The following is a 12831-nucleotide window of genomic DNA, read 5'->3' on the forward strand; positions in this document are numbered from 1 at the left end:
AGCCAAGTATTTATTTGCCACAGTTGGAATACTGCAGTTTATAGTGTAAAGTGCTTTAAAAATTATCTGGTAAGTCACTTCCTGTGCAACTGGTAAAACAATAAGGAAACGTGCATCAACAGAACATGACAAGCTACAGGTCGGTTTTTTATGTAGACTATGACCAGTGGCATGTCTACAGTTGCTATTAACAAACAGGAGAATGCAGCCATGCCTTAGCAGTACTTTATTGTGCACATTTACATGTTCTCTGAATTAGTGTTATCATAGGCTCTTGAAATCATCACATTCATGTAGCAAATTCTTCAACAATAATACCCTTTCACTTTTCACCACAATATATACAGTTAACGCTAACCTGTGGTAAAAGCAAGTTACAGCACTGCAGAAATGGATATATAAATTATACACAGAACTTGTACATGAAGAATTAATTAAATTGCATACTGTTTAATGGGAGAAAATTACAAGAAATATGGCTACAACTTATAATGGGAAATTCAAAATATACTTTTGGTATATAAAATCATGTACAATTAAAATTCCAGTGAAGTGCTTTTTTTTTTTTTTTTTGCTTGAAACTACAATGTAGTGGAATAGATTATTGCATAACTTGCCTTGGCAACAGATGTAGGCTGCCAAGAACCACAGAAACTGTCCTTAAAAATTACATATTGCCTTTCTTAAATCCCTCTCTATACCTCATTTCTTTCTCCTCCTCGACTTAGCATCTACACACCTCACTTTCTACTTCTATTCAGTCCTTCATATTTTCTTATAGACTGACCTGGGCAGACTTCAAATTATACAATATAACTCTTACCTGACTCTTACCTTTCTCAACTATTGCACTTTCATCCATGCAGACATACAAATCCCTTAAGCTGCTGCAAATTCACTATTAGTTGTTCTGTCCAGAATGGACAAACTGCAGTGGTTAGTAGGGGAACCTTTACATTAGTAGAGGTAACACTGGTGCTGTAGGCTGAATAATAAGAAAATATAACACCAAGTGACCTATTCCTTAGGGGCTTTGAGAAGCGTACAAATGCTGTTGTTTGGTTAGTTTTCTAGCTTGAGTCTAAATGCAAATAATACTAGATGCTAGACTATGTAAAGCTTTTGTTGGGGGGGTTTCTAGACTAGGATTTAAGTATGTAAGCACGTTAACACTTAAAATCCTAGCCTTCATAAAGCTTTGGTGACTACGCACTTATGCATGTAATAAGTGAAGATTTTGTGTCCTAGAACCCAAAAAGCTGATCAGCAATGAGAGAACTCAACATTCACTGGTATTGAACAAAATATCCAAAATCCTGACATGGGACAGTTACTGTGGGGTTGGAGCAAACTGGACAGCGTATCTGCACTTCGCAAATGACACCTCTGAACACTTAACACAAGAAAGCTCCTACCACGGAACTTTAACTTAATACACTGCTTTAGACAACAGTTGGTAGAACACTGTAGGTAGTGGAGATACTGCTCTCCTCATCAGTGGTGGGTCACATAAAACAATCTTCATTTACAAACTGCAGATCTGGAAAATCTTGGATGCTGTCCATTTAACAAGAGAAAGCACCATTAAAACTAAATATCATAGTTTTATTTCTCCATGTGAAATGATCAAAAACAATGGCTCCAGTGTATGTTTTAAGTTTCCAGTTACCAGCAAGGTATTGCACTGTTGTACAACTGAATTCAAGCAAGGGTTCGCTGTCTAGGTTTTATTCGTGGATATAACTGTAAAAACAAAATGAAAATATTAGGCTTTGCAGGGTTGATACCAGGTTGAATATAAACCGATTTAATTACAGCCAAAGGGTACTTAAAAGAACTCAGTGATATGAAGCGTTCTGGGGGGTGAGATACGTTTCTGCTTGTTAAGCTACAGCATGTTCCTAAGTTACTTCTGAAAAGTTGAACCAGCAACAGTAGGAAGCCAAGGGCTGACTTACTCCTTCAAAGAGCACCAAAACTGCTGGCTCTGAAAGTGACTTGTTCATTTAGTTCAAGATCCCAGACTACACTACAGGACACGTCTCTGTAAGTACAAGAGTTCCCTGTTTAGCCCTAGACAGAACTTACTTCAAGCTTGGTAAGGCTTTCTTACACATTTTGTCCTCTGTATCTCTCCACTTAGAGGCCTTACATTCCTGGTCGTTTTGTGATAGCAGTGTTACATTTGACTGAGCACTGCATAAATGACTTGCCTAAGGTTGTCATCTTCAAAGTTTCTTCCTGTTATAAGGTTGTATAAGGTTATTAAAAACCTTACGCTAGGTATTAAAAACCTTCCTAAACTTCTGGGCCAAAGCCTACAGCTGCCTAATAAAGCCACTGCACTTTGCTTAGGGGCCTTATTTTTTAATCAAGGGAAGTAAATCTTAGTATACTTAATATATCTTGGGCTGTAATAACTTACTAAATAAGAGTAGGACTAATCTCTTAAACGTAGCCTCTCCTTTCTGTTTTTGATAATAGAGGCCTGACAGAGTAAGGATATTCTGTTTTGCACCACTTAATAGTAGAGTGTTCAGATGGTACACAGAGGGATTCTGACCACAGATCCATCTGGTGGTCCTATTTTAAAAATTAAAAGCGGGGGGGGAGAGGAGAAGGTAACTAAGAACTTACCCCAAGAAGATTTTTAGGCACGTAGCCTTCTTTATCATTGAGGCGGGCCCACCACCACTCCGTTTCATTGTCATCCTTGCGTCGTAGAATAGTAATGGCATCACCCTCATGGAACGACAACTCATCATTGTTCTGGGCTTCGTAATCCCACAGAGCATACACCACTCCTTTATTCATCACTCCCAACTTTTCCTGCACTCCTGTTAACAACAAATGAGACAATACACTAAATTGTAAAGTAACCTGTTTTTCCCTCTGAGATGTTTAGTGTGGACATTAAGGCCCAAATATTAGTCTCATTAATAATATTCCATCAACCATTTTCAGCACTTCCTGAAACAGCTTCAGAAGTTTAACTACGTGACAAAATCAAATCTGGCAGAATCGCTGAAAACAATTTAGAGCATGAGGGTTTTTTGCTCTTGGTGGTGGTGGTTGTTTTCTTAATATATATTTAAATGTATACATATAGACATACACACACAATGGAAACCATGGTCTTTTTTTTCAGATGAGGAAAATAGTTTTGCAACTGTCTGGTGCATGTTTCTCATGGGCCTACATTCTATAACAGATCTTATATATAGTAATGCTTGAAGCTTTTGTAAATCTGCACGATGTCAGGTATACAGAGCCTTACTGAAGCTTATATCCTTTCTCTGTAAATTAGAATGTGTCTGCTCTCCATCAAGGTACTTGCAAAACGTCTCTAAATGTAATCTGCTAAAAATTTGTGCATCTGGAAGTTAAAATGTCTTTATCAAGATACTTGGCAACTCACTGTTACTGTGAGAACCTCCCACTGGAAGCATTTCCTTGAAATTAAATGAAATTAATCTTTAAAAATTAACATTAGAAGGAGCCTCTGAGCAAAGCAGGCAAGGACTTACGTAAGCAAGATAATAACCAGAAGACTTCTTTTTTTTAGCATTTGAAAAAACACAGGCAGGGCAATATTCTCAAGTCTGGGGCCTAAGCAGATGTTTCAGACAGAGAAACAGGAAAGGGAGGAATTTTACAAAGGCTAAAAACAAGTTGGTAAAGTCTGATCACAGCTTACCGTACAAGAACTGGGAACACTGAATATAACCTTCTTCCATCTCTTCACACTTATCTGCAGCAGTTTCTATATCACTTATAGTTGAAGCAAAAATAGCTGCCCCTGATTCAACCAGTAGTTTACAGAGATGAACACTATTGCAAGAAGCAGCACAATGCAATGGTGTCCTGAAATAAAGCAAATATGTCGGCATCAAAAAAATAAAGTTTCAAGAATCCTAACTCGTTTGTCTTCCAATAGCGCATTTAGTCCGTCTGTTTTTAAAGGCAGTTGTTCTTTATGATTATAGTGTATATATGCATTGCTCTACACCTGCTGAACAACCTGGAGTGGATTCCGGCACTTACCTGACTCCAGTAAAGCCAAACATTTTAAAATAGATGTTAACAAAAATAGCAATTTTCATAGCTTGCAGGACTGTTGGACATAAAAGGGTATTTTTCAATATGAGGAAATAAAACTGCTCAGCATAGCATCATTTCCTATCTCCATACTCTTTACAAGTGCTACATCTACTTGTAAGGCTAGACCTATTCTTCAGAAACACAAAATCTGTGGATGAGTTACTTGAAAATTAAGCTTAAACAAACTTGTGTCACTCATTATTTAAATTACTTCAGCATGTAAACATGAAATGCACCAATAAGGTAAAAACAAAAATATAGTGCAATTTACGATTCAGGGGTGCTCGCACATGGGTTAAATATACTGGAGCTCTGCATTTGAGTTTGTCACCATCCTAGAGATCAGAAAGTGCTCATTTGCTGGGAGAAAAGGGGAAGGAAATTGTTCCTCAAACGGGTCTCCATTAAGTTTTGGATTTGCATCAAAATAGTGTTTTTCTAGATGCTAAGTTAAAAATCTGGTTACTTACCACCCATCACTATCTGCTGCATTTACATTTACCCCAAAATCGAGGAGGAACTTCACAATGTGATGATGACCAGCACACACTGCGTTATGCAAAGGCGTAATTCCTTCATCATTGGGCTTGCTGGGATCATCAACCTATTGAAAAAACAAAGGAGTTCAGCACTTTTTTTTGAATATTCAAAAGAAGTTGCCTTTGCTTAGAAGCTCACCTCATATATGATTCTTTGTACAAGATCAAATTCTCCCTCCAAAGAAGCATCTAGGAGAAGAGCCAATGGATTGAACTTCACTCGCAAACCATGGCCTGTTCTTTCCGAGTTAGGTTTCTTCAGGTTGGTACGTTTGGTCTGGGTGGAAATGAAGGTTTAAAGGCGTTACTTCAGGTTGCAGAGGTGTTACGAACCGTTCAGTTACTTTTTATGTAGATGAGGAATCCTATCCTCCTTGGATGGCCGTAAGAACTATGAAAACACTTCTATTACAGTCCATTAATAAAAGACTCAATATCTTACTATAACTTACTCAGTTTAAACTGAAAGAGCATGCTGATATAATCTAGAGGCTCCTATTTAAAGGTAACAAGTACAAGGGACAGAAGTATTGAGGCAGTGGCTTTTGAGCACCACAATCTTAGTTGTGTATAATGTGAGCTGAATACACCTCTGGTAGATGGCCTGAGACAGTGTCAAAACTTTAGCTCAGACTAGAAAGCATGACAATTAAACATGAGAATCGGTTTCTAATCAGGGGAATTTCTGCCTTGAATTAGCGAAATTGTCAGCCGTAGGTCAGTAGCAAGAAGACTTGTGAGAAAAAGTCCATAAAGCTATTTATTTTATGCCACATTCTAGATGGTGTAATCAGAAGAAACATCCTCAAGATCCAAAGCACATTTAAATATGTTTGAGAATATTCTGCATCATTCATGTGTCTTTGCCACTTTCCAGAAAAATAAAATCTACTGTTAATTAGAGTTTTACAGAATGCGTTTAGTCTGTAGCATCACAAGACCTGTTCTCATTTACGCCCCTGTTTAGCATGGCTATTTCAGTTTGGAAAATAAGCCTCCCAACGTATGAGTAATATCTGTTGCTAACATACTCCATTCTTCCAGAAGTATCCTGGTTCACTTGTCCTCCTGGAAAGCACACACAAGAAGCCCTGTGCACAGTGCAGTCAAGTTGTAAGAGGAATGCGAGGTTTTTGCTAAAGAATCTGTGATAAATCTAGGTGAGTCAAGAAGTGTAGATATGTTTTGAAATCAGTGTTAAAGTGAGTCATGTTAACAACTAAGAATAAAATTCATTTTGCTCCCCACCTTCAATTCTCCATATGCTGTGGATTTTGGTATTGACAGAGGCAACTAGTATTTAAAAGATTTTGGTACTGGAAGAGGAACTTGGAAAGCAATTCAAATTGAAACAAATCCATTAGAAAAAGACTTCTGCTAAAACAAGTCAGCTGTGTTTGTTAGATTTGTCAGCCTTGGTCTCACCTCTCTCTACTGAGCGGGGGGAAAAGGAATGCATTTCTCCCAGAACAGCTTTTCAGCCTGTATGCAAATTTAAAATCTCCACTGCAACTTGTAGGTTCATATAAACAGTTAACTTTGTAGCCCTGACGAAATGAAGATTTATTTTTCATGTTATCTCAGATACCAGAATTAGCTCTATGACAACAGTATATCCCAAACGAAGTTCTACATTTACAATTACATACACAACCTCCTGTTGCCTGTGTCTGTTTTCGTTATTAAACAGCTCCACTAGTAAAGAAACTATTCCATCAGATTATTCCTTGGAGTCACTTTTTTTTTATTTTAGTATCAAAACCTGAAATGCGAGCATGCCATTTAACCTTAAGCATAACTGGAAGAGCGTAAGCTTAACACACAGCTAATTCTGTAGTTCAAAATCTGTCTTTCAGTTACTTACTGGAGGGATTGGAGGAGGAAGAGCAGGTTGCAAAGGGACTTCCTCTTCTACTGGAGAACTGACCTCAGGCGTGGGACTGGACGACTCTTCAGTAGAAGGAACTATAGCAAGATTGTTGTTGTTGTCTTCAGTTGTCTCAGGTGTTTGATTTGTGGTTTCAGTGCTGATCAGTTCCTCAGTAGCAGGAGAAGGCAATTCATTATCATTGGCATCTGATGAAGGGGGTGGCTCATCAGGAACAGGAACTGTAGGTTGCACAGAGATGGGTTCCTCAATATTGCCATTGGTACTGGTGTTACCATTATCAACGTCTGCTAGGATGCCTATGAAGTCCTGGGGATTGCTTGGCTGATAGAAAGGTGCACTTTCTATTCCTCCAGCAAGAGTATTAAAGCGCTGATACAACAATTTTTGTATATTTGGTCCACTTGGGCCTTCTGGTTCAGTGATAGAACTACGCTTCTTTAAGGGCCGAGGAGCATTGGCCAATTTTCTCCTCAGAGCTTCCAGGTCAGCATCACTTTGATACCGCAGGGGTGAGTGCACAATAGGTGTGAGCTTTGTAGGACTGAGAGGACGAGGAATGTTTTCCACATTGCTGTTTTCACTGGGTGGTGGAGCGTTTTCCAGCTCTTGATCTTTTTCAGAGACCTCAGTCTGAGGCTGAGACTGTGGCTGTGAAGGAGTCTGGGCAGGCAAAGAACCATGAAGGAATGGCAGTGGCGAGGGCGAAGTTGAACCAGATTGTAAGACAGGCTTTCCATAAACTGTAGGAAAAAACAATGGAAAACAGTGAAGATTTATTCTCAAATTATGTAAAAAAAATATTTGCAAATAAACCGTATGTCTTTGTTGCTACTTGTTTTACACTAGTACAGAAAATAATTATGTTGGAATCCATCAAAACAAAAATAAATACTCACCTGTTGGTGATGGCAACCACCAACTCGCTATACACGATTTTTTTCAACTTATTTATAAAGCATAGATGGAGCATCCAGACTGTATTGTTCTATTCCTATCTTGTTTTAAATAAAAGGCAACTGAACGTATGCTTATTATCACCCCCAAGAGAAATGGGATCACTCTGCTGCTATACTACATACAAAAAAGCAAACAAACAAAACTTTTCTCACAGATTTAGAGAGGCTTCTCAAACAAGATGTAAACTGATACGTAAAGTAAACTAAGCCTAATAAATAGATTTCAATTGTCTATTTCAAAGGACAAAAAAGATAAAGCAATGTATATTCTACCTGCTTTTACTGACTTATTTAAGGTATTATATACAGCTTGCTGATAATTCTTTGGTGGTGTTGCTTGTTGAAGATACATTGAGTAGATGGAACTGGAGTTCACTGTCTGTGGCCCTTTTCTGGGAGACTGAGGTCTTGATCCTTTATCAGCTAGAAAAGGTCTGATGGCCACAGTTAAAGGCAGTTCTGGCCTGCCGTCTCCTCCTGGGAACAAGGGGGGGCCAGAAGGCTGATACGTGGGGCTGGGAGGTACAGAAATCCGCTGCTGAATCTGCTGCGAAGAGCTGGGTTGATGCACGTTGCTTGGCGGCGGAAGCGGAACAGGTCTTTGCCGATTTGTTATACTCGTTCCGGGTCTGGGCAGGCTGCCATCCTTCCTTCTTTCTAGAGAATTTGTAGAACCTGTTCCTAAGGGAACCGGGCTTGGATAGGTCCCATAGTTTTGAGGTAACTGCTTGCTTACACCAGGAATTGTTGGTGGCACTTTCCCCAGGTCAAGACCCTACGTAAGAACAAAAAAAAGTATAACACCTCATGAAATAAAATACTTGTGAGCAAGAATATTCTTCATTCAACAAAACAGACTTATAATCCGGTGTAACAATAAAGGAGTCAGTGTAAGTAATCTGTCATCTTTAACCACTACACAATTCTACCTGAATTTACCACCAAGACCTACCGTTTAAAGACATCTTCAGTTATAATACATGAATATGAAGGCAGAACTACTTGAGTACTTTCAAAGCCTTAATGACCAGTTCTAGGTTCTGGGCCTCAGTATCTATTTGATAATTGACAATGTTTTGGTAAACTGTCACTGCTATCACACTATGCAACTTAAAGACAAGGTCCTTATTCTTTAAAGATTACAGTGTTAAAGAATTCATAAAGTACAAGAACAACAGTGCAGACAGACACCACCAACGGACTCACTGAAGGATTTTTTTTTTTTTTAAAGTTTTAAGTTTTTTTCCAAGAGAAAAAGCATGTTGAAAAGCAGTAATTTACACCAAGGAAAACCAGTAACAAAGATGTGAATTGGAAAAAAAGGAAGGTGGGGAAGATAAGGACAAACAAATGGGGAGAAAAGGGGAAACCGGATATGTAAAAGAACAAAAAGTTCTATCAACAAACTACTTAAGCTGAAAAAAAAATCCATCAATTGCAATGTGCTAAGAACGCAAAGGAAAAGGGGGGAGGGGATACAAAGGTAATTTCACTTGTGACATTTTAAATAATTATAAGCAGAGAAATGAAAAAAGTGTAGATATCTGAAGCAAGTTTGGCTGTGGAAGCCAAAGGTTCATAATTTCAGCAAAACAGATCTAAAAATGCACCACAGAGTAAACCCACCAGCTTATCAGTACTTCCTAATACTGAAGTTGGCAAAGGTTGGCTGGATATAGTTCCTTGTTTTAAAGCAGTGTCCATGCTTGATTCTTTCCAGTCTGTGTTGGAGATCTGAGGGGGTTTTACCACAGGGGCTGAGCTCTGCTTAAGTATTGGCCAATTTCCATCATTAGCTTGAAAACAGATGAAAACACTATTTAAAATAATCCATACCACCATTGTAAACAAGCAAAACAACACGTGAAATGGAACAGGTTAGATTACAATAGGATTAATTTGATTCCAGAAATCAGATGAAGCGCTATAATGTTTGATTCAGAAATCAATACCCAAAGCCCAATCACTGTATATATAACATGCTGTCCGTTAGCCTTTGACATTTGAATTGTACCAAAAATTCCTATAGAAAAAAAGATTGTTAAAATTTTGCTTCGAGTGTTGCACATTTTACTATTAAAAGGCACAGTTAAGTTCAGAAAAGAAGTATTTACAGAAACACTTAAACGTATTTCCTTTGGTACTCTCCAGGAACACTGTCAAATTATGACACACGTTAAATCTACGTCTCCGTGTGGACTTATTCTAAATTTAAACTATTGTTAGTGGGTTCATTGACTCATAACAGGAAGTAAAAACTCATTTTAAGAATGTGGTAGAACAAAAGCCTACATTCCTTTACTGGACGTGGCTCTTAACTTACCTTTTGTTTTTTCCTCTACATACTCACCTGATCAGCATTGCCTCAGAGATTTAATTTTAAAGAAACGTATGAAGTCAGCTGACAACAAGAAGTCACAATGCCAAAATACAAGTCATGGACTTTTATCTTCATTGCATGAAAAAAAATCATGCACAGCTGCATGTAAACTAAGGCAACAAATCCTTAACAAATCCTAGATGCTTTGATACATTATTTTATTAACTGCAGACTATTTACTTTCTGTTCCCCAAGTAAGTGAGAGAGTTTACATCGCCTTATAATTAGATCTGTTTTTCAGATCCTTGGCTAGATTCTAGGGCTTAAGTCTGCCTTTGACAGATTAAGCTTTAGATGTCTCTAATAAGGTGACGAGAGATCATTTCTCCTTCCCTATCGCCTGCAGTTAACTTAGTGGAGCATTTAGTAAAGATGACACGTAACACTTTACTAGACAATGGCAACTATATGGGGGTGGGAGATTAACTGAGATTTCTGGACCTCATAGTAAAACCCCATAGTAAACCCACAGCAAAAGCCCATAGTAAAAAAATAAGATCAAATGAAACCCAGGCATTTAATGGCAACGTTTCTTGTTTCGTTTCACTCTTAAGCCCCTAGAAAATAGAATCAGCAAGACTATTTCTGGGATTCTGTGCCATCCTCTGTCTAGTATAGATGACAATCTAAGAACAAGATGCATAGAAATATTTTAATTACATTGAATTTAACTTCCCCACTACTTTCTACACGAGCTTTATCCTTTTTACTGAGTATCCCTTTTCTTCCCCCCCACCAAAATGACAACCTGAAGATTTCTGGACAATCGCCACCCAATGTTTTCACTACATGAGTGCAAATTCATTCTATTGCTTGTAAATACTTCGATGAGCTTTGTTCAGATCATATCGCTTACTTTTAAATAAGCAAAAAATAAAAGCTATACCTTATATGAGGTATATAAAAGATATACCTATAGGAGGTATCCTACTATTTTAACTATATATGCAGACTATTTCTTGGAATTCCATACACAGTATTGTATTAACCTTTTAAATTAAAATCAACTGCATTTGAATCGTGAGAAAGAATTACTTTGGAGCAAGACTGTTTTTGTGGTAGGTCATTTAAACAGGATGAACACGTCTTTATTTTTACACTGAGGATAAAGTATGTAGCATGATCTGAATTCTGAGGTAACAGACTGGAAGTAATTCCAGACCCTCTCTCCTCTTAACTTGTGTTTCATTCTACTTATGTAACAGAGTGTTCGTAACAGAGTGCTCCCGTCTTCATGTCCTTTATATTACAGTCTGGCAGACTGGCAACTGTCATGCACTTTGTATGAGCACACCTTTCATACACTCTCCCACAACCCAAGGTGGATCTCATGCACTTAACTAAGCTGCTGTTGCAATCTCCAACGGCAGCGTATGGCACCAAGTGCTCAGAGGAGGCAACCAAGCAGCATCTCCCTTCTGTCTTTGGTTTGACTCTCAGCCACCCCACAGCCGTTTCAACCAGCTGGATTCATTTTCTCTTCCAAATGTACCCTCGTCTACCTGCCTGTAAGACTACCCAACACCCAATGCATTTCAACTCCCACCAGCCAGATTTGTATTTACATAAATAAGACAGTGACATAGACACAAGTTCCTGTGCGTTTTCTCTGATTTTACCTAAAGACTATTGCAGGTCTGGATCCATGATACTTGCTACAGCAACTAAAGTGTAAGCCAAGTATATTGTTTTTGTGCTATTGAAGTCAGCAATATTTTTGCTATTGACTTGCACAAGGTGAGCTTTTGTCCCACCTCTGGGGCCAGTGCAATACAAAGTCTCAAACTTTCACACAAAATAACTCAAGCTAAACATGTATATATTATATCTATCTACTCTGAGATACACTAAAACATCCTTTGGTGATTACCACAAATTTTCTAATGATTCTTCTCAATTTTTTTTAATGAAGAAAATCCATCCCTAGAATGCTATTGCAGTACTCTAAGGATGAATTTGCTGCAAATCCATTTACTTCAAATGTGAAAAGCAACTTCTAAACAATTTTACATCTCAACAGCATCTACTACATACCAGCCCACAACACAAGTTCTAAAGATGCTGTTTAATATGCATCTGTATGCAAGAGCTCAGATGACCATATTAAAAACTGAGTTCTTAGCTAGCCAAGTATCTTCTACGGACTCACAGTGCTGGGTGTCAAAGAGAGTAGGTGCCAGACGGATGACATTGTGAACAGCAGACTGAAGAGAAGTGGGAGGTGACAGAATAGGATCCACTATTATGTCTAAATCAGAAACCTTCCAGGTGTCTGGAGATTTTTTCACACACCCCCAGTCTGTTTCTACGGGACACACCAAGGCAGATCCAGTTACACAGAAAAAGAAAGAAAAAAAAAAAGTGGTGGAAAAATTAAAACAATGACAATGGAGAAATTAGAACAGGAACACGCAGATAATGAGAAACAAAAGCATGACAGTTGAAAAAAATCCCATTTTTATTTCTTCCAGGGAGCATATAAAATTCTCCTAAAATAAATCTATCTTACTGGACTTTCTTCAAGTATGTTCAAAGTAATAAATACAAAGTCAGTCCTAAGGTAGAGTAAGAACTTTTATAAAAATCAAAGAGCTCTCATTCGTAGATCTTAAAACCTTGTGAGTTCGGTCCAGAAGTATGTATGTGTTTCTAGTAAGGTTAAGATTTATAAAACAGGGAATTATTTCTGGTTTGTGAACTTAAAAGTTATGAACTGCCCCATACATTGAAGAAGAATCCACACATTCAAATCTAAAACTGCTGCAAAGCTGTCATTTCACCCCACAATTAAATCCTTCCACATTCTTAAATTTTTCTATAAAAACAGTGATTGGGTTTCTATAGCCTTTGCATCAAACTAAAGATATTGTTAGATCACTACTATCATTGGAAAATACTGTGGGCTTTTTTTGTTTGTTTGTTTAAAGTTCTGTTGTTGTTTACTTTCACTTCCTGACCTTGGGA

The 12831-nt window shown here is 38.0% G+C and overlaps 1 protein-coding gene across 6 annotated transcripts in view; it reads right to left on the reverse strand.

Annotated features, from left to right (window-relative positions):
* Positions 1-211: 211 nt before the first annotated feature.
* PPP1R13B (protein phosphatase 1 regulatory subunit 13B) overlaps positions 212-12831 on the reverse strand; it is a 72647-nt gene continuing 60027 nt past the window's right edge. For all 6 annotated transcript variants that reach the window (XM_080596325.1, XM_080596324.1, XM_080596323.1 and 3 more), the window contains 8 exons: positions 9114-9283; positions 7761-8262; positions 6505-7271; positions 4780-4917; positions 4572-4705; positions 3698-3864; positions 2638-2837; positions 212-1743 (listed from right to left, as the gene is read on the reverse strand). In XM_080596325.1, the coding sequence (XP_080452451.1) occupies positions 1702-1743; positions 2638-2837; positions 3698-3864; positions 4572-4705; positions 4780-4917; positions 6505-7271; positions 7761-8262; positions 9114-9283 (2120 nt within the window). In that variant the 3' untranslated portion in view covers positions 212-1701. The remainder of the gene's footprint in view (positions 1744-2637; positions 2838-3697; positions 3865-4571; positions 4706-4779; positions 4918-6504; positions 7272-7760; positions 8263-9113; positions 9284-12831) is intronic.

This window comes from Anser brachyrhynchus, assembly GCF_964034855.1.
Source record: "Anser brachyrhynchus genome assembly, chromosome: 5".
Taxonomy (NCBI): Eukaryota; Metazoa; Chordata; class Aves; order Anseriformes; family Anatidae; genus Anser; species Anser brachyrhynchus.